The sequence below is a fragment of the Panthera pardus genome, unplaced genomic scaffold (genome assembly GCF_024362965.1).
Source record: "Panthera pardus isolate Hobbes unplaced genomic scaffold, ASM2436296v1 HiC_scaffold_16, whole genome shotgun sequence".
NCBI lineage: Eukaryota > Metazoa > Chordata > Mammalia > Carnivora > Felidae > Panthera > Panthera pardus.
This window is the reverse complement of record NW_026526721.1, coordinates 114,199,960-114,222,707: the sequence shown is the minus strand read 5'-3', so window position 1 is coordinate 114,222,707 and position 22,748 is coordinate 114,199,960. Positions and strand designations below refer to the sequence as shown.

At 38.3% G+C, this 22,748-nt stretch overlaps 2 protein-coding genes across 9 annotated transcripts in view; one reads left to right on the top strand and one right to left on the bottom strand.

The window, feature by feature from the left end:
- GYG1 (glycogenin 1) overlaps positions 1-9,594 on the top strand; it is a 75,559-nt gene extending 65,965 nt beyond the window's left edge. For 2 of the 3 annotated variants that reach the window (XM_019439149.2, XM_019439129.2), the window contains exons 6-8: positions 5,987-6,206; positions 8,363-8,413; positions 8,684-9,594. In XM_019439149.2, the coding sequence (XP_019294694.1) occupies positions 5,987-6,206; positions 8,363-8,413; positions 8,684-8,857 (445 nt within the window). In that variant the 3' untranslated portion in view covers positions 8,858-9,594. The remainder of the gene's footprint in view (positions 1-5,986; positions 6,207-8,362; positions 8,414-8,683) is intronic. The other variant, XM_019439139.2, reaches the window with a different exon arrangement.
- Positions 9,595-16,031: 6,437 nt separating this feature from the next.
- HLTF (helicase like transcription factor) overlaps positions 16,032-22,748 on the bottom strand; it is a 51,616-nt gene continuing 44,899 nt past the window's right edge. For 4 of the 6 annotated variants that reach the window (XM_019439161.2, XM_019439178.2, XM_019439174.2 and 1 more), the window contains exons 24-25: positions 21,164-21,244; positions 16,032-18,210 (exon numbers count right to left, since the gene is read on the bottom strand). In XM_019439161.2, coding sequence (XP_019294706.2) covers positions 18,058-18,210; positions 21,164-21,244 — 234 coding nt within the window. In that variant the 3' untranslated portion in view covers positions 16,032-18,057. The remainder of the gene's footprint in view (positions 18,211-21,163; positions 21,245-22,748) is intronic. The other 2 variants (XM_019439169.2, XM_019439165.2) reach the window with 2 other exon arrangements.

Below are 22,748 nucleotides of genomic sequence, written 5' to 3'. Positions count from 1 at the left end.
ATTTTCATAAATAACTGAAAAGTAGAATTGATTAAAATGATAGGAAATAATCTTTAGAAACATTCCTTGGGGAGCAGGATTAAGACCTAAACATAATTACATGAAATTCATATCTAGATTAATTGAAACTCTGGATACAAAAACAGTGTCTGAGACCTTTTGCTCATCTGTTTTGCAAACAAAGCGTTTTATTATGAAAGTTAATAGAGCAAGCCGTTGAGGCTGCTCTGCTGTGTAAATAAATACTGTTCTGTTTTTACAGCTAGAGCACAGTTACATGGTTTTACCGATATAACTCACGCATCATCCTATAAAGTGGCCAGTGTTAGGCCTAACAGTCCGCCTTCTATCAAGCCAAGGGCTGCCCCAGGTGATTTCCCAGAACACAGCTGTGTATGACCACCTTACGCAAAACTGCAGGACTGTCTTCACTTTCCTCCTACCCTCCTGTCAGAGCCCCATGTTTCCCACTCAGCAGCTGCCTTACTTTGCGCCCTGCCCCCATCCTCCCACCCTCAAAGGGCCTGTGGGCTGGCCAGAACCTTCCACATTCAGTGACTTGTCCAGGCCTGCACTTCTCATAAAGAATCCTTGCTCTAAAACTTGTTTTTCTCCTGCCCCTACTCATTTCCATAGATCTGTTTGGTGTGTGGCCGCTAGGTTAAAGGAATACCTCAGATACCTGAAAAAAAGAGTTCTCGTTCTTCACCATACAGAAGTAGGGCTAATCGTGGCTTGAACTCATGGCCTCTGGAGCCTGTGCATGACTCCTGTGTGCCCTAGCATCTTTCTTATTTCTTCTCACCTGCAGCTTTGGCCTTAACACTCCTGAATCCTCATGAGCTCTTTTTGGTCTGTCCCTTGGTACCCCTGGGCTGCAATAAAAACCTATTCATATCATGCATTTCATGATTCGTTTTGTTTTTCCTGAAATTTGGGTATCTCTTGGGCGGTGACATCACATCTCCACAACCCTGCTCACCTCTTCTCCCTCCCCCCATCTTACTGGCACCAAAGAATCCCTTGCCTTTGGGCACAAAGGGCAGTTCCGTCCACATTTAGGATCCCTTATGATCTCGGTTTCTACCTCAGACAGGCTTATCAAGGTCTTTCTTCAAACTAAGACTGCCCTGTCTATGAAAAGACTGTCCAGTGGATACAATTTTTCACAGTGTTAGGATAGACTAGGTAAAGAAGGTAATTTTGAGGAAGGATGATGCTTCCTCTAGCCACAGAGGGTATCCATGATTTCACATTAAAGACACACTATGGATCACAGCTTCAGGAAGGTAGATCCCAGGTCTTGAGCCACAGTGAAATGCAGGATGTGGACTGCCCCCAAATGGTGTTTCTGTTGACCTGCAAGGGGAAGGCCCTGAGCCACATGGGGTGGGATCTAAGCAGCATGAAGCCCAGTCTCCAGGCAGTTTGCAGAGGCCCCCGAGCCACCTTGGGGGCACAGACAGAGCCAGGGGCAGAAGTGTAGACTCCTGCCTCCAGAAGAGATGGGACGGTCTCACTGTGAGGTGTTTGCAGACCCCAGTGGCATTCGGCACCGCACTGGGTCACTGTGCCTTGCCTCTGCATGAGCTTTAAAGGCCCAGTTCATGGGCTGAGGTGGCCCTTAGACAAGGTCTAGCACAGTCCACTTAGGGGTCAGCTGCTGGTCCTAAACACACCACCATCCATTTCTTGTTCCCGCCCACCTTCCCTGACCTTTGTGCAAACCGAACCCTTCTGAGAACAGTCTTTCTCAGGTGGCCCTAAGTTGCTTGTTCTGTAGCTTTCTTTCCTGGTAGTTACTTTTACCTGTCTTTGACTATGTTTGGAGTATTTCTATGGTTCATTAGGCACATCCTTTCCACCTTCCAGATTGACCATCTGTAGGCAGGGAATTCCTGAGGTAACAGATGTCACTCTCAGGTGATGTCCTTAAAATTCTGGGAGTGTCTTTCAGTAACAGCCTACTTGTGGTTAAGAACCTTGGCTCTGGAACCAGACCGCCTGGGTGGGATCCCAGCCATGGGATCCTAGACAAGGTATTACCTTCATGCCTTGGTTTCCTCACACAGTTGTTTTGGAAATTAAATGAGATAAACCATGCAGATGTTAAGCAGTGTGGTATGTGTGAGTACTCCATGTATGTTAGCTATTACTGTTTCTCCTGCCTGATCTATTGCAAACTGTCCCAAGAGCAAGTTAGAAAGGAATAGAGTTTATGCTATATTCACGTTTTAATATATGTTAAGTAGTATTACCTTTTATATAATTTATGACATTCATATTAGGTCTAGGCGAAATCGTGCATTGAAATTAATGGCCAGTTATTCTAGGAGGAGCACACAAGGCTCTTGCTCCAGGCAAGATGAGTCGGGAGGACGGGATGTCTGAGAAGGCGGAAGCAACACCTGTTCTTTCACATGTGCTCTCTTCTGGTTTTAGGCGTGTTTGTGTTGTAGATGAGGCAGTGCCCGCCAGCCCCATCAACACAAGCGTCAGGTCTCTGGGCTGTGGGCTCCCCCATCACCATTAGAATGTTTGTCGAAGGCCTTTATCTTAACTGCCATCTTGCCCGGGGTCTCCTCTGGACCCCACTTCCTGCACAAAGCCTCTTCTGAAAATCCCCACCTGCACTAACTGCTTTGGCATTTTCATAGACCCTAATGTCAGCATTGCACTGCTAGCCCTGACTCGTTGCCTCGTTTGTGCTCGTTTCTTATTTTTACGTTAGATGACCCCTCTCCCTGTTGGGACGAAAATCATTTGGGGTCATGCACTGAGCATAGTGCCTTATGCGTAGCAGGTGCTTATTTAGTTGATAGCCCTATCTGCACAAATTTTGAGCATTATGACTTCTATCCTTTTAAGGATAAAGTTGAGAGTATTTGTATGCATGTGTTTGTGTACCTGTGGGTTATGTGTGTAGGTGTGTAAAATATAAAATAAAAGAGTAAACTTGCGGATACCAGGTATCTACTGCATTTTCAGAAGAAATGAACTGTGGAATAGTCCAGCGGTTTTAGGAGGAAGTTTACGATAGGCTCTATTTTTCTCAGTTTTGGAGTGGCAGCATGGTAGGATTGCTAAGAGGACAGGCTTAAGAAGCAGAAATGTGCCAAATCCTTTTTCTGCTACTTAATAGCTATAGGGCTGCAGGCAACTCACTGGCCTCTAAGAGCCTCTGTTAACACATTAGTAAGGTCTACCGTGCCAGACTGTTATTATTCCCAATCATGTCCCTAAAAGAATTTGGGCCCCAAACATAGGAAACTCTGATAGTGATAGCTATGTAATAGGTCTCTGGCATTAAAAAAAAAAAAATTTTTTTTTAAGATCAGAAAAGTTACATGAATAGAGTTTGCATTATTTCAGTCTGTACATCATGCTCAGCTACTTTGGTTGCCTATAGGATAAATCCACTAAAATCCAACACTTGAGCCCAACACCCAAGTACCTGTCCCATTCTTCCTTTCCTAGCAAAACTTCCTCTTTGGCTCCACTGGGAGGACCCTCCATCTAACACACATATGCTCACCTGATACTTGCTATCCCTCTGCCTAGAATTCTCCGTATTAGTGCTAGCTACCCAGATCCAGTCTGCTGTACAGGCTTTAAGTCTCTGCCCCAGTGAACCTACCTTCCACGACCTCCCTGCCTCTGCATTCCCAGAGCACTCACTGTTCCCATTTTTCTTCTGGCACATGTTATCTTTACCTTTATTATTTGGTTTTATATACACAGATTTCCTCCCAGCCAGAACAGGACCACTCTTAACTCTTAGTCTTTTTAGGATACTATTGTGAGATGCAGTGCATACACAAAAGGGTATATATAAAAAATGTTTTTTTTTTTAAATGCAAGTTAAAAAATAGAACACAACCAGTACCTCAGAAGCCCCTGTGTGTCTGTTTCCCATCATGCTTCCCTTTCCCCCAGAGGTAACCAACATCATGACACTTATATGTTGATCAGGTTTCTACTCTTTAAGCAGTACTTTGCACTATGGGAGTGGATTCCTATGCATGTATTTCTATTTGAATTTGAATTTTTCATCATATTTTTAAAATTCATCCATTCACCCCATGTTCACTGCAGCATTAATGACAATAGCTAAGACAAGTGTTCATTGATGGATGAATGTATAAAGAAAATGTATATGTACATGTAAGATGGAATATTATTCAGCTATAAAAGAAGTAAGTCCTGCCATTTGTGGCAACACAGATGGACTGTAAGGGCATTATGCTGAGTGAAGGCAGAGAAAGACAAGTACTATAAAATCTCACTTATATGTGAAATCTAAAAACAAATAGACAAACTCATAAATACAAAGAAAAAAATTGGTGGCTGAAAGAAGCAGAGGGTAGGGAGGGAGCAAAATGGGTGACGGTGGTGAAAAGATACAAATTTCTAGTTATCAGATAAAAAGACCTGGGGATGTGATGTACATCATGATGACTGTAGTTAACAGTACTGTATTGCATATTTGAAAGTTGCTGAGAGTAAATCTTACAACATCACATCACAAGAAAAAAATGTAACTGTGTGCAGTTATGGATGTTAATTAAACTTGCTGTTGTAATATAAAAAAATTACCCATTTGCTACATGATATGTATAGCTACAATTTGTTTATTTTGACTGCTGTATTACATCCCATGATCTGAATACACCAAAAGTTATCCTTTAAAAAGATTAAATGGGGGGGCGCCTGGGTGGCTTGGTTGGTTAAGCGTCCGACTTCGGCTCAGGTCATGATCTCACGGTCCGTGAGTTCGAGCCCCGTGTCGGGCTCTGTGCTGACAGCTCAGAGCCTGGAGCCTGTTTCGGATTCTGTGTCTCCCTCTCTCTCTGCCCCTCCCCTGTTCATGCTCTGTCTCTCTCTGTCTCAAAAATAAATAAATGTTTAAAAAAAAAAAAAAAAAGATTAAATGGGGTGGATCAGTTGGTTAAGCGTCTGAGTTTGGCTCAGGTCATGATCTTGCAGTTCGTGGGTTCGAGCCCCACGTCGGGCTCTGTGCTGACTGCTCGGAGCCTAGAGCCTGCTTCAGATTCGGTATCTCTCTCTCTCTCTCTCTCTCTCTCTCTCTCTCTCTCTCTCTGCCCCTCCCCCGTCACACTGTGTCTCTCTCTCTCAAAAATAAATGAACATTAAAAAAAAAAAAAATGGACAAGTAATCATAAAATCTCAGTGACATTCAACAGTAAGTATGTATTTCTTGCTCATATATTGGTGGGTAGGCTGAGGCAGCTCTGATCATCTCAGCAGGGTTTGGAGCCAGGCCACAGGTTTGATCCAGATCTGCTCCATGGGTCTCATCCACTCTTCTGCTGGAAGAGGTCACAGCTTCTCAGAGAGAAGGAACAGAAACAAGCAGGGACTGTTTTTAAAAGGCAGTGTCACTTCTGCCCACATTTCATGGCCAAAGGCAAGTGCTGTGAGCATGCCCAATTTATCAGTGAGGCAGGAATCTCATTCCTGCTGTGGAGATTGGGAAACGGAGTGAACACTTCCTGAGCAATCTTAACCCAGTAAGTTACGGTCACTTGGGTTGTATCCAGTGATGACTGCTTCAAACAGTGCTGCTGCCGTGAACATTTTGAGTATGTCTCCTGTTGCACATGTTTAAGAGCTTCTTTAGGATGTGTGCCTAGGAGCTGAGCTTCCAGGCCAGAGGCGCGAGCATTTTCAATGTTACGAGGTAATACCAAATGGCTTTCCACGTGCTATACCTTTCCTGCAGTGGATTGGTGTGTTGGTTGTTGCACTGATCCACCACTACTCTGGGATTTTTGTGTATATTTAACATACAATTGAATGATTTAAAAAGCATGTCTAAAAATTTATCTGTGAGCTTCATATCTTTTCCAACCAACCACTACTACAAGATGGAAGGTGCACTGTTCAGGCTACAGAACAAAGGGCTATTTATCTTTTTGTCAGTGCTCGGAATCCACTAATGGCTTCAACTTGTGTTCCTTGGCAGATTTGGTGCAAATGCCAAAGTTGTGCATTTCCTGGGGCGAATCAAACCATGGAATTATACTTACGATCCTAAAACAAAAAGTGTCAAAAGCGAGTCCCATGATCCCACCATGACTCATCCAGAGTTTCTCAACCTGTGGTGGGACATCTTCACCACCAACGTTTTACCTCTGCTTCAACAGTTTGGCCTTGTCAAAGATCCCCACTCGTACCTAAATGTGGTAGGTTCTGTTTTACCCTTTCCGGTAATTTAATGCTGTAATTTTTTTTAACTTGATAGACTGGTAGAGGTAGAGTATTTAGTGGTATTTTACCATAAGAGACTCGTAAATACAGAGAACAAACTGAGAGTTGCTGGAAGGGAGATGAGTGGTGGGATAGGCTGAAGGGGTGATGGGCATGAACGAGGGCACTTGTGGGAATGAGCACTGGGTGTTATGTGTAAGTGATGAATCACTGGGTTCTACTCCTGAAACCAGTACTACCCTGTATGTTAACTAATTTGAATTTAAATTTAAATAAATAAATACATAAATAAAAAGATTTTTGTAGAAAATTGTCCATCTTAGAGGGGAGAAATAGTGCCAGCAAAGATTAAAGTAGTAGATTTTGTGGCAAATTTCGATTAGATCTGAGAGCATAAGAAAGGGTTTTAGAGGTATATATATATATGTGTGTGTGTGTGTGTGTGTGTGTGTGTAATCTACAGAATTCTTAGCTCATTGTCCTAAGGTTCTGAGATTATTCCTAAGGTTTAGATAGTGCCCTGTTTCATGCTTTAGATGAATGGACACTTTTTCAAAGAAACTGCAAACATTGAAATATATGTATTTTATTTTTGCCATCTGCTTAGAAGAATGTATTTTTCAGTGAACATTACAATAACATGAACATGGAACAACAGATACTTTTCTAGGATTATTTTGGTTTGCTGTGTTTGTGCTCTTATGGTTACGTAGGATCTTGAAAAAAATCTCCTTGTAAGAGGAAGATGACATTAACATTTAAAACACCAAACTGCTTAGACTCTTCTGACTTTAAAAGTCTTCCTGTGAGGTTTATTCTTTTGGAAAAATGGGAAGAGGATGAGAAATTATACTTTTATGCTGCATATTAAGATATAAAGAATAGAATTGAATGAGTGAATGATAATCCAATCTAATCAGTTAATTACCTTGGTATAATTATAAGAGGCTAAAAGTTGTAAGAGATCCTTTTATTTGCCATAGTAGAGATTTTAGCCATTTTACTTATTAGCACTTGTACCAATATGTAAAATGGAGAAAGGGAAAAATAAATAACACTAACATTCTTACTCTAATTGCTTTCTATGGACTATGAAATAATATTGGCACAGTACTTGGAATGTTGCCTGGCACATAGTGCTTAAACAAAGTTAGCTATTATTACAGAACCCTGACAACTACTCTATCAAGTATTATTGTTACTATGTTCTTTTTGTATATTAACATTAACTGAGGCCTAAAGAAGTTAAATAACCTCTGTTAGTTATATAACATACTCATCAAAAGCAGAACTGGGACTCAAATCTAGGTCTGCAAGACTGTTACCTTCTGACAGATATCATGAAGTAGAGAATTCTGGAATAAACTCCCTGTATCATTCCTGTTGCAAGTGGAAACAAAGGCAGGGCTAATCTAGGGTAAGGACTTAATGTTGCTTCAGCTATAAAATAATCTTCTGGAATCTGCCCAGATGCCTTGGAGTTCCAGTATATATAAACACACACATACACACTTACATATGTATAGCAACAAAAACCAGTAATCAAAAATTTCGTTCTACCGTTTCCTCCATTATAGAGCAGTACCTGTATGGATTCATTCGCCTTCCTTTTTCTCTGCTAGTTCTAGTACCTTCTCACCTCAGAGCTTTTTGAAGAATAGCTTTGATATCCTTTTATTGTGCACTTGAAGTTAATTGCCTTTGTATAAGTCATGAGAACCTAATTTAACATAGAGTAGGTTTGCTCCATTTCCTGCACATTTACCCTGTTGCTTCCACAACCCAAGGACTGAGAATTAGGAACCAAGGAAAAGCGATGGGAATGGAAACAGTTGATCCAGATTAAGCCAATTAAATTCACACATGCTACAAGATGAGATGCTTGATAATAAGCTTCAACAAGCAGAGACGTTTGGTGCATAGTCTCAAACAATTAAGCTCTCACGTTTCTAACCTGACAACTTGTGTATGTGGTGTGGCTCTCTGGTTAGGTCCTTTGTGAAGCTTAGACTCTGAGGGATCATTTTGTTTAAGTTCTCAACCTTTCAGAGCCCACACAGATCGAGAATTTATCGTGAGACTTGTGTTCCCTTGTCCATCCATCTTACACTTTCTAATGAACTGTTTGCAGCTTTCAGACTTGGTCTATACACTGGCTTTCTCTTGTGGCTTCTGTAGAAAGGTATGCAGAACTTAAACATTAACCCTAATTACTTTGTTCTCCCAATGTTTTCACTGAGTCCAGAAGTCTTCATTTCGTTAGGAAAAAAATCATATGACCCTTGTATTCCTGTGTCTTTTTTGTTTGTTTGTTTCATGTAATACTTTTCAGTTTTTGCTACTTTGCATGATAATTCATCCTGGCTTTTCTCACCTTCTTCAACTTCCTGCGTTCTTTTAAAACAGTCTGTTTTGCAGCTCTCAAGGAGTCTAATTATGCTCTCCTTTTTAGGAAGGTGTCTCGGGAGCCGTATCACATCTGTCCCTCGGGGAGATCCCGGCTACAGCACAGCCTTTTGTGTCCTCAGAAGAACGGAAGGAGCGGTGGGAACAGGGCCAGGCCGATTACATGGGAGCAGATTCCTTTGACAACATCAAGAGGAAACTTGACACTTACCTCCAGTAGAAACGCTGCCATTTTCCCATGGACACATCCATTTCACAGGCACTTGTTTCGGATGCTTAGTATCTAGAGCTGGGTTAAGCAAGGTCTGTTACAGTTGCTAGAAGCTTTGCTAAAATTAAAGTTCATCAGATGAGGGGATTTTGCAGGACAACAGGTGAGAACTGGGCAAAAGTTGTGAAGTAGCAGTTCTGTTATGTGTGGACAGTGTTCTGCTTTTTAACCCTAGGCTTATTCAGCAGACGGTCAGAGAGTCTGGATTTTGCTGACCTATGTGGTAAGGGAAACTCAAGCTATTAAATTGGCTGTATCGACTCTAGAAACGTGCCAAGACAGGCTCTAAATCCGCCTCTCTTCAGACTGGGACAGGGTATCTCTCTCGTGCTTGCTTGTTATACCTTTGACTAGACCCACAGTTTAGAATTGCCCAGAGGCCACCAGAGCGATTATAATTGTGCTTCCAGGTAAAGACAGCCTAGAACACTGCTGAGGGATTCATAAACCTATCAACAGATGGTGTTAACCCATTTTATTTCCTAATTTCAGTGTCTGAAGTTGTTCACCAGTTTTCTATGTACAGTTTACAGCATGCGAAAACGCTTTTGTTCAGTTCTCTGTATCTGTAAACAGCCATGTGTTCTCTGATGGTTACCTGCAGTGGCACCCTGTATGAAAATAAAGACTTCTTGCCATATCCTGGTTGTCTAAATAAAGGATTCCCATTCCCCTTGAAAAAAACGCATCAAGTAGTTGTTCATGAGTTTTAGAATTGGTCAGTGTTTTAAAAACCAGTGTAACACTTGACACTGGAATTGGTTTCTAGATATCTAGAAACATTTAAATATTGTGTTCTCCAGTGATGGTAATGGGTGTGATTGATGGAGGAAAGTGAGATCAAATGTATTTAATCTGTCACCCGCATTTTACGTCCATATTGAGTATTCAGATTTTGGAAAATATAGCATCAAATCATTATCAGTCTCTGAACATATTTGATAATCTTTCAGGACAGTTAGTACTGGAACCGGTGTCTTCATGAATTAAAATGAGAAGTATAAAGGATATTAATTAAATGTACAGATGATTCTAGGCTGCAAGGATGTGGCAAGCCAGGGAAGGGCAGGATCCAAAATGACCTTTATTTTAATTTTTTTTAATGTTTGTTTATTCTTTAGAGAGTGAGCATGAGTGGGGGAGGGGCAGAGAGGGAGACACAGAAACTGAAGGCTCCAGGTTCCGAGTTGTCAGCACAGAGCCCAACACAGGGCTCGAACCCACGAACCATGAGATCATGACCTGAGCTAAAGCCAGATGCTTAACCGACTGAGCCACCCAGGTGCCCCCAAATGACCTTTTAAAACCAATGTGAGTAATCAGAGATCATTCTATTGGGGAAAAACAAAAATACAGGAGAGAAGACCATGATGAGAAGAAACTTGAGAGCGTTAATTGGGCAGAAACTGCAATGGCTTTTATGGCCTAATCAACCAAGGTTGCCCTTCTTTCCCCAATATCCTTTGGGTTACACAGGTGAGCCCTATTCAATGTGGGTGTGAATGAATAGAGGGGTGTATGGAATTTTGGAGGCAAGAATGGGTGGGGCCACCTTGGAGGCTGGCTATCGGAGAGCTCCAGAAGAACCTGAGGACTTCCCTAAAATTGTAGAATATTAAATGATAAGTGATTTCTGAAGATAACACTACAATTATTTGGACTGGTGGAGAATGAGTTGCTATAATCCTCAAGTATACAAAGCACTTTTACCAAAGATTTAAGTGCCTCCATGCATCAGGTGCTTTGATAGCTCTTCTCAAGATACTCCTAAATCCCAGGATCTTTGTATTGGGGGGGCGATTATCGAGATGTAACCCTATCATAAGTTGAGGAAGATGTGTATACAAATAAGGAACTGGTTTCCTGGCATCCTCCAAAGGTAACCAGTGTGGTTTTGGGGGGGATTATGTTCTAAGCATCATTATGAATTAATGAATTTTAATGTGGTTAGTTTCAATCCATTGCAGTTGTTCCTAAAGATCTAATTGCCTTACCTTTAGGATTTACGTTTTAAGAACACTCCTTTTGCAACTGGTGGAAAACAGCTTGAATGAAGGACAAAAGACTTGATGGGAAGGACAGTTAGTTTACTGTAGTGGTCCTGGAGAGAGACAGTGGTAATGCAGCATAACTTTCACCAGGATGAAGGCAGCAAAGTCGCCGATGGCTTGGATGAGGAGTGAGGAGAAAGGAGGAACAGAAGATGAGGCGCTCGAGCAACTGTGTCTCCAACCTCACTGCTCCCTAAAACACTGGAGACTTAATTGTGAGTACAGTTTCTTACACCTCATCACTTACAAATTCTGATTCAGTAGGTCTTGGTTGAGGCCATAGTATCTCCGTTTCAAGTAACTACCAGGCAATCCAAAAGACTGTCCCAAATGACATTTGAGAACCACTAGATACATTGAGGTATTTATACCAATACAATAGGGAGTGAGGTTTTCAGCAGAAGAGGCATGAAGCGGTGAGGTGGTTGTTGCATAGCCGGGGGGCCACCTTCTGATTAAAGCCTTTCCAAAAGACAATCTTGGCTCTGTGAGTAATAGAGGAAACGTTAACATAAATAACATCTATAAATGTATTTGTGTAGCGTTTACCTTTTTAATGTCACTGAGACTTGGAGCATTAAGTAAGATTTGGCTTGTCCTTAAAATAGTCTGCTATGGGTTGCTTTTTCTCGGCTTGTTATTACAAATACACAAATGGATTACAGTCTTTTTATACTTGGGTAAGTTATTTGATTAACTTATTTCTCTGAGTTTCAGCTGCTGAAATTCAATCTCCTATAAATAAAACTGTAAAAAAAGCAAGAAGGAAAGAAAACTTACTGGGCATTTACATCTCAATTCTCATATCCTATGACGTATATATAGTGTACTCATTTTGCAGATAATCAGAGAATAAGAGAGGTAAATACTCCGCAGACGATTCAAATTTTTGTACTCCAAGCTCCATAGCTCTGCTCTGCTTTAAACAAATGTATGGTTAGAACAGACCATGAGATCAGAGAAACCTCTATATAACCAGAAATACAAATGCCAGAAATCTCTGGGGAGTAACACAATTTAATCGAAAAGCTTTCATTTTGCTATAGGGATAAGGACGGTGGCTTGAAATAGGACTTGGGAAATACCTTTCACAAAGGCATTCCTTAATAGGCTGACTGAAATTATAATGTAAAAATAAATGGGTAAAACCCAAGGATAGAATTTGTTGTGAGTTTTGGCTGAGACAAACATGATTCAGCTTCTGAACATAACTTTGTTTCCTACAACTCTCTTTATCCTGTTTTCAGCAGTTTTATGGGCCTAAAAGAGACACTACTTCTGTTATAGGACTATGCTATAATATTGTGATGTATTCAGGGTCAACATTTACCTATAAGGACAAGGGCTCCTTAAACCTTCTAAGGAGTTCAGCTCTTGTCATCTACTTACTTACTCTGTATTCACTTGTTTCTTGATGTTCAGTCTCTGACAGTTACCATTTCTCACTACTGTTTGCCTAGAATAAAAATTCTAGGAAGAGTCAAATGTTCAGAAATAGGGCCTTTGAATGCTAGTAGTTAACCCTTGAACAACACAGGTTGAACTGTGAGGGTACACTCATACATGGATTTTTTTTTTTGGACGCAGTGTCCTGTATTTTCTTTATGATTTTAATAATTTTCTCCAGCTTCATTTTAAGAATACAGTATGTAATAGGGGTGCCTGGCTGGCTCAGTTAAGTACCTGACTCTTGATTTTGGCTCACATCATAATCTCATGGTTTGTGGGTTTAAGCCCCACATTGGGCTCCATGCTGACAGTGCAGAATCTGCTTAGGATTCTCTCTGCTCTTCCCCTGCCCCCCCGCACAAACTTTATATATACTTTTTATACTGTATTTTTTTTTTTTTTTTAAGTATGTGTTGAGTGTTATCAGTAAGGCTTCTGGCTAAGAGTAGGCTATTTATTAGTAGGCTAAGTTTTTGGAGAATCAAGTTATATGTAGATTTTCAACAGCACATGGGGTCAGCACCATATATAGTTGGTTCAAAGGTCAACTGTATATGGATTTACTGAAGCCTATTATTTTAGGTGGTCAAGGCCTTTCTGGCTCCTGGGTCCCTCCCTGGTTGAGATGAACAGAAACCCAGTCTTCAGACAACGAATACTGCTTTATTGTGGCCATGCAATAGGTAATCCAGATAGTTAAGTGTATTTTGGAACTTATCTGTAGCAAAAGAACTACAAGATTCAAAGCCTTTTCTTTTTACCATTGAGAAAAGATATGAAAGCCTCAAATTTGGTGTGTGTGGGGGAAATCAAACCTATGACTCCATGTTTTTTGCCTTAATATTTTGTTTCCTGTTTTACATTGCATAAGAGCTAAAACTCTAAAAAGGCTTACATAACTTATTTTAAATAAGTATATATTGAAGGCTAATTAACTTGGAATCTGAAAGGATAAGCATACTATAGAAAATAGCATAACATGTGCATAAAAGTGTCAAGAGGCTATGAGAAGTCCCTGAACTAGGCTAGACAGATTTCTTTCCTTTATCTTCCAAGGATATGCCTTAATGAAGGTAAAGTACTAACTTTTCCATGCAAAGTTGCACAATTACACTGTAAAATCTTTTCCAGGGATCCTAAAATACCAAAGGTCACCTAGTAAGATGTGTAAAATGGCAAAAATAATTCGGATTATAAGAACATTTGTAGAAGATCAATATATCCTTTAAAAAAAAAAACTTGTGAACAGTGGTAGAATAGCTTTAGGCTGTAAGACAAATTTGCCTACACAAAGGTCAGATTCATGCCTTTGGAGATTAGCTCCATGCTTGCTCGAGGTCTATAATGCATATACAAAATGAATGGTTATCTTGGGGCCCCTGGGTGGCTCAGTAGCTTGAGAGTCTAACTCTTGATCTCAGCTCAGGTCATGATCCAGGTGGGATCTGTGCCAAGTGTGGAGACTGCTTGAGATTCTCTCTCTCCCCTGCCCCCCTCCCCCCCCCCCCCCCCCCCCGTCCCTCTCTTCTGCTAATACTTTTTAAAATAAAAAAATTAAATGTTTAGCTCCTTACTTCACCTGTATGTGCAAGCGGCCTATTAGGTCTCCATCTCCTTCACTAGAATGTTTCTCATAAAATACTTAATTTACCTTTTCTTTATCAACATAATGATACCAGGGCAAGATTTCTTTAAAATGCTACAATGTACCACTAGGGAATAGCCCTTCCCTCGCCTAATAAAAAGGATAAATTAAGCATTCAGGAAGCTTTATCCTGGTTAATTTTATCTGCCTTTATTTTTAATTAACTAGAATGTTGAAAAGGCAGCAAACTTACTGTGAAAACCTTCTTGAAATAATTCATCTCTCTTCAGTAAGTGCAGCACATACTTAACAATACATATACTCTTTGATGACTCTTAATATCCTTTCTGGTCCCATTAAATAGCCTCTTAGAATTGAGTTTCAACCTGCAAAGACCTGTCCTAGAATTTTTTCTTTTTTAGCCATCAATCTAAGCAATCATTTTGACATTTGATGGCCTTCTAAATGAAGTCCCAATGTAACCTTAGTTAATACAAACTTTTGGACACTTGGTTCAGGTTAATGAGGGTGGCCTATGCCATATATATTGAAATACAAACATTATTAAACTTGTATTCCTTTCCTATAGAAATCAATTTTTATATTAAAAGTAGAAATGGGTTTAAATTTGTCAGGAGACTCTTGATCAGGAAGGTTGAATAAGGAACTGGAAACCTCTCATTTTTTAGGGGCACCTGGGTGGTTCAGTTGGTTAAGCATCCGACTTCCACTTAGGTCATGATCTCAGGGTTCCTGAGTTCGAGCCCTGCGTCGGGCTCTGTGCTGACAGCTCAGAGCCTGGAACCTGCCTCAGATTCTGTCTCCCTCTCTCTGCCCTTACCCCACTCGTGCTCGGTCTCTCAAATAAACATTAAAAAAATACCTCATTTTAATCAAAAACTGAGAATAAGTCATTTATCCTTTAAAATGGAATAAGTTATTATGGCTTCATATAAAAGACTACTCTCCCTTATAAGAAGTATGAATATATTAATACGGGACGATAACCTGTCTGCTTACAAGGTTTCTAATCAAGTTTCCCCTTTGAAGTAGGCATTACTGTAGGGAAGCGTCTCAGTCATTATTCACAGCTACCAGTATTTTTGGCTCTTCTTATTCACAAGTACTGCACAAATAAGGTTCCACATTCCAGAATGTAGAACTTGTAAGGAAGGTTACTACACACTTATTAAGGAATGAGGGAAAACTGTATTATGCCTTTTGCAAATATTTTAAAGTTAATATAGCTAAAAACTTAAGACTGAACATTTGAGTTCTCATTAAACCAAACATAAAATTTGTCCTCGTATATTTTTTTAAATGTTTATTTTTTGAGAGAGAGTGTGTGTGAGCAGGGAAGGGACAGAGAGAGGGAGACACAGAATGTGATGCAGGCTCCAGGCTCTGAGCTGTCAGCACAAAACCGATGCAGGGCTTGAACCCATGAACCGCGAGATCATGACCTGAGCTGAAGTCAGACGCTTAACCGAGCACAAGCTACCCAGGCAAGCCATCCTCATATTTTTAATGCATCTTCCAAATCCTAATGAACAGAACTTTCGGCAAGTACCATAAAGAATGTAAAAAATACAAAGCCTTTGACTTCTCCCAACAGAACATACTGCTTGAAGATAATTTCATTGGTACTCACTAGTAATAAACATTTTCTTGATATTACTATTTCAATCCTAGATTAGGCAAAACCTACAATTCAGAGTGCTATGCTACTGATACCACTATACATAGGTATTACCATCCCTCTTTTCTGGCAGATGAGAAAATAAAAAGACTCGGAACCGATGTTTTAGAAGATCAAGACATTTAACAAACTTTAAACACATATACACTCTGATTTCTAAACAAGAAATGGAACCTAATTGACCAAAATAAAAAAGGTGGGAAGAATGGGGAAACTCTTGTTATTCATAGTACTTTTTATGTACTGTCAGTAAAAAACACAATTGTGTAATATAGGTATCTTCACAGCATGAGATAAATTTTCTTCAGAGAAAAAGTCACCAAAATTATGGCATTGAAGCCAATTTTTAAAACTTTTATTGATTTCAAATTCAAAACAAAATCCAGTTTGAACCACAAAATTCAGTTTGAACCACAAGTGGGAATACAGTGTGTTCAAGATATTTCTAAAGCTATTATTCTACATAATGATGAAACAGCATTGCATAATATGAACTTTTCATTCTGGTAGTTTATAGATTTTCTTAGGCAGAATTAAATTTTTTAACACCACTTAATAGGACTTCACAAAAAAGATATTTTTTAAATGACTTGCCAAATTTATCATTATGAGTTTTAAAACAAGTCTATAAATGGGTAAAGAAGCAAGCAAAATCTTCACTTTTATGTTTGCAAGGCTCTGCCTTTATAAAGCAAGAAGAGTAGATTATGTCTTTTTTGTTGAAAACTTTTTGTACTTAAATCTCACAAGTGTGTTGGCACTTAGAAATCCACATACTGTATTTCATCAGATTCTGATCAACCTGATTTTGTGTAATGCTAGTTCTACAAGGTACAGAAATTCCCCATTGCTCCTAATGCCAGGGGACTAACCCGAAGTTATTATTCCACTCTTATCTGTGCAGAAAAGTCTGTTGATCTTTTAACCAGCCCTCTGCCTTACCTGATGCCAAAGAGAAAAGAGACTGGAAAGATTCTTGCTGCCCTTGGAGCAAGAGACAACACAGGGAGGGGAGAATTTAGCTGTTGATGGGTTTAGCACATATCTAGATGTATGCCCTGGAACACAACACTGCCTCCAAGATCCTCTTTAAGTCATTTCTTAACACTATAAACTATATGGTGTTCTTAAGTCTGTATCGTCAAACAGAAGCTTCTGTTACAGTAATTAATCTGTCTCTGGAACAAAGTTTCTTTTAAGGAAAAACACTACTGACTACCTAATGTGATTGCCAAATGTAGAGCTTGTTTTAAATGTGACTCAGAGTCCTCTAGAATGCCATGGCAACTACTGTGAGTCTGCTTATTAACAAAAAGGAAGAAAAAGAGGACTAATTTTATAGATAAATGTAAGGATGAATTACTGAAGTTCCAAAATCAAAGTCTGATTCTAAACACAGTAACAAAGAAATTTTTCCATTCAGGATTAAGATGTCTTTAAGAGTTGAAACGATTTTGGAGGTCATCCAGCCCAACTTCCATCCAGATATCACGCCTCTCACATATAGTAGTCTTCTGAATTATAAAAATTTATAAAGTTATTTTTTTAAAAAAAGCTACATAAATAAAAATTATACATATAGAAATATCTATTCAGCAATGCCATAATTTAAATATTCAAATCAAACTGGGTAGAATTGGTTACTTCTCACCCCCACAGACTGTATTTACACACTAACACATCAAATTACATTTAAACAACAATAGTACTAACTGGACTAAAATGGAGAAAAAATGTTCTAACACAGTCCCTAATATTTTCATAAACATAAAACTGCAAGTCACCAATGTGAATTGTATCTCAAACTGTCAAAAAAAAACTGTAAGTAACTTGCTAACCTGGAATTGGGTCTCTCATTTAAGGTTTGATTCTGGAATGTAAATACGGTTTTTCAAAGTAATAAAATCTCTTGTATATAGTCTATATATACTAATCGTTTACAGGGACTGTGAATCTATATAGCATCACAAATGGGAAGCTCTAGTGATTAATGAAGTATGTCCAACACAGAAAATAACTCTTTATTCAGTCAAAAGTATAAAAGGTTTGACCTTATTTGAAATATGAAAAAGCTGAGTACTTGAAAGATCTATGAAAATACTCAGCAAAGATACTATGAAAAATTGAAAAAGTAACTTTTTTTCTCAAAAAATTGAGGCCACAGTATGTAACAGAACTTATTGCTATTTGAAATATCATTAAAAATAGGTTCATATATAGAAGAGATCATACTTTACTAATATAAAACGATATGCTCCTTTTAGAAGACATACTCTCTAGATCTCATTTCTAAAACTCTGTATTTTCTCATTTCCAAAATTTCTGTATATATCTAATCAAACTGACCTTACCAAAATCCCACAAATTATAAATCAATTAAAGTTCTGATCTCATTAATTTTAGCTTGTTTCATTTCATTAGCATTTGTTTTTTTAGTTCCAAAGGCTCCAGCAGCAAGTTCTCTCTTTGTGTTTTGTATTTTCAGCATATTTTCTTCAACAGAATCCTTCACAATGAACTTTAAAAAGAAAAAAAAAAAAAAAATGGTAAGTACTTTTAGGTTACAATATTTAAAATCTTCAATGTAAAAAAAAAAAAAAAAAAATTAAGACATGATAAAATCTTGGTCCACTATAAGGAAATCTGCTTTTCTACTGTATTACAAAGCTTTTAAAATTGCTCAATAATCTATTATAAACTATTTAGCTCTTTTTTTCCTCAATATGCAGTGAATATATTCAGAACATGACATAGTAACTACAGCTGAACACTGCTTTCCCTCATCACTCAGTATGGCTTTCTTGTATAAAGAATATGGCTGTAAGGCCATAAAGTTACATCTTTACAACAGCACCAAAACCAGCAAACTTTATAGGCAACTCTGTAACTGGAATTAGCAATATAAATTTAGCATTATATTTAAATAGCCAAATGAGATTTTCCAAGAAATGGAATAAGCCTTTACCTGGTTTAACCTACAATCTGAAAAAGTTAAAGAGAAAAAAGATGCCTAAGAAGAATTTCTGATAGGGGCGCCCTGGGTGGCTCAGTCAGGTTAAGTGTCCAGTTTTGACTCATGTCATGATCTCATGGTTTCCATGAGTTCAAGCCCCACGTTGGGCTCTGTGTAGAGCTCAGAGCCTGGAGCTTGCTTCAGATTCTGTGTGTCCCTCTCTCTCTGCCTTTCTCCCACTCATGCTCTCTCTCAAAAATAAAAAAATTAAACATTTCTGATAAAAACCTTGATTAAAAAATATCCTCATTAACCTACAAATAAATGTCCTCAATCTTAAATGTATCCCACTAGAACTTTACCAAGTACAGTACACTTAAAACAATAAAAGGAACAGGTCAAGAATGATTACTATCACTACTACTATTCAACATTGTGTAGAGATCCCAGTAACTGTAATAATTAAACAAGATGAACTATACAATGTGAAAAGACCTAAGTAGAGAGACATACTAAATTCTTGTATGGGAACACTCCTTATTTATAAAGGAGACCATTCTCAAATTGATCATAAATTCAATAAACCCCAAAAAAGATTTCTTAAATGGGATCTGGTAACTTATAAATCCACAGTTCAATTCAAGAGTAAATAATCATATTAACCAATCTTGAAAAAAAAGGGTTAATGAGAACACTTTGTCCTGCTAGTTATCAAAGCATACTTTAAAAAACCATAATAATTATTAAAGTGATATTGTCCTGGGCTTAGGAAAAGAAATTAGTGAAACCGGAACACAGGAGCAAAAGTCCAGAAAGAGACTCATGTTTATATATATGAACTTGTTTATGATAAAAGTGACACTTCAAATAAGGAGAAAAAAAGGATATACTTTAGAAAAAAAAAAAAGATGGAGCACACCGCTCTTCATTTGAAAAAAGAAGCATATCATGACTCCTAAAAGATAAAACATTTTAAAAGAATATGGGAGGGATTTGTTTTTAAATTCGAAGATAAATTCTAAGATCTTAAAATCCATAAGGTATTTTTAAAAAGCTGACCTGTTTTAAAATCATAAAAAAACACAACCAGTTCAAAGGAAAAGCTTGATAACAAACCGTCTGCAATATACCTACCAAATTTTAAATCAGACTGTATAAAAGAGTCCTTTATTAAAGACTATATTTTTACTTCATGAAAACTGGGCAAACACCAATTCATAGAAAAAAATATTAACAGATAAGCGAAATATAAATATACTCAAAGTCTTAGGTATACGTAAATTGAAAGGGGACTTTTAAAAAAAATTTTTTAATGTTTATTCATTTTGTGAGAGAAAGCATGAGCTCTTGGGAGAGGGACAGACAGAGATAGGGAGACACAGAATCTGAAACAGGCTCCAGGCTCTGAGCTGTCAGCACAGAGCCCCGACGTGGGACTCGAATTCATGAACCATGAGATCACGACCTGAGGTGAAGTCAGATGCTTAACCAACTGGGCCACATAGGTGCCCTTAAAGGGTACCTTTTTGACCATCACGTAAGGAAAAATTTATATCATGCTTATATATCATTAAGCCTATTTTGAAAACAACTTGAAAGCTGTAAGAGTTCTAAATCCAGAATTCTAGTTTCCTTAACCTATCCTGAAGAAGTACTTTTATGTAATATAATGTCAATTATGGCACTGTTTTTTTTTTTAATTTTTTTTTTAACGTTTATTTATTTTTGAGACAGAGACAGAGCATGAACGGGGGAGGGGCAGAGAGAGAGGGAGACACAGAATCGGAAGCAGGCTCCAGGCTCTGAGCCATCAGCCCAGAGCCCGACGCGGGGCTCGAACTCACAGACCGCGAGATCGTGACTTCAGTTGAAGTCGGACGCTTAACTGACTGAGCCACCCAGGTGCCCCTGGCACTGTTTTTATTAGCAAAACATTAGACTAGTTAAAGAAATTATGATGTATCTATATGCAGATGTTAAAAGAAAATGGCTTTGTAGGGTCATCAAATACACAGAAAGCAGAAGGTTGTTTGCTGAGGGCTGAGTTTCAAGTTGCGATGAAAAAGTTCTGGAGATGGATGATGGTGATAACTGCACGACAGTATGGAAGTAAGTACTGCCACTGAACTGGACACTTCACAGTATTTACTTCAGCTATTTTTATGTATACTTTACTAGTATAGGAAAAAAAAAGAATAGGCTCTATATGTACTTATATGGTAGTTCCCAATATATACTGCTAAGGGAGAAAAATAAAAGTATGATCCCATTTACCTTAAAAGAAATTTTTTAAAGGAGAGGTGTATACATACAAATGAATCTATGTAAAGTAGAGAAAGGGACTTTGAATAACATGTTAAACTACTGATGGTGGTTTCCTCTAGAGGAGATTAAAGGTGATCTTCATATTTTGTTCTGCATAATTCTGCAATCTTATAATAATATATTCATACATTTTTTTGTGTAATTTTAAAAACCAAATCAACTTAATTTTAAAACACATGGCTTAAAAACTCACTTTTGTGATGATAACTTCTTGCTTCTGGCCAAGTCTATGGCATCTGTCAAAGCACTGATCTTCAGCAGCTGGATTCCAGGCCTAACAAGAATATGAACGGCTTTATTACCACCCTGATCTGTGAGTTTTCTGCACATATCCTTTCATCTCAGTATTACTCATTTATCTATTACTGACTCAAATTTCTCTGACTGAATTAGATACTGACATAAATGCTCTGGGAACCCCACCAGCTCTGCTACTATGACCAGCAGCTACTCTCCATCATTTCACTCCACTGCTTCTAGTATCCAATAACAGTGCCTGATGCATAGAAAGCACCCAGCATTAGTGATTAAGTCATCGAATAGTATCTTTTCTTTTTCATTTTGAAGTTGATGTATGTTTAACAAAGGAATAAAAGGTTACACATCCTCTTAAATGGCTTAATTTACATCAGAAAAGATACATAATTGGGTCCATTTATGAAAAAAAGTTTTCTTTTTGCTGGTTTTTTTTACTTCCATTTGTTAAAAGTCCTAAAACTAACGGCTCTGTTGATGTAATTTTTTGTATCTATATTTGAATGTGACTTCAAAATTGAACTAAAAGTAACATTAAACAAAGGCATTCTCATGGAGACTTTTTTTTTTTTTTTTTTTTTTAAAGAGAGAGCTGTGGAGAGGGGCAGAGGGAGAGAGAGAATCAGAGAATCTTAAGTAGGCTTCATGCTGGGGGCGGGGTCTCCATCCCACAACCCTGGGATCATGACCTGAGCTGAAATCAAGAGTTGGATGTTCAACCGAGCCACCCAGGCACCTGTTTGGGGACTGTCTTAAAGTGAAGACTAAAACAATGAAGCGAAGAAAAGAATAAGCAGAAACATATAGAGTTCTTCAGTCTAGAAATACAGGAGTCAAATGGTTTGGAAATACTATCATGAACTATCAGTGTAGGGATCATTAAATTTTAAACTATGGGATGATTCTTGAAGCTGAAAATGGGTTGTTGAGGGAAAAGTAACATTTACACAGCAAAGTACTATCTGAAAATGAAACAAAATCATAAATGCACATGTAAGTAAGTTTATAGTAGGATTCATACTCAGGCTGTTACTTTCTTCTATTTAAAGTTCCTTTGAGCTCTAGGGAAAAGGAGATTTTACTACTGTTGTAATCTGAGTTTTGGGTGGTTTTTGTACAGAAATCAGATTTTAAGGAAATATTTGGCTTATGGTTTTCTAAAACTGATAATCATATTTTGTACATATTTTGTATTTCACAATTGGACACGCTTAGAAACCGTTATACCAAGAGCCCAGGTAAAATGTTCTTTCTGTTGTATTTTATCTGGGAACCTTCTAATGAGCTGACAATATACGTATAGTATGACTACCAGGAATCTAAATTTATCTCATGATCTAAAACTGACAGTTTTCATTCTCACATGTACTGATGAAGGAAGGTAATTAGCTTTATCAAAAGTTCATAATCAAACATTTAAAATACACCTTAGCCCTTATGCAATATTCCATGAAAAGGTCAAAGATTTTCATGAGTTATTTTCCTGGAATGTGGCTTCCATTTCAAAGTTAGAAACATTTAAA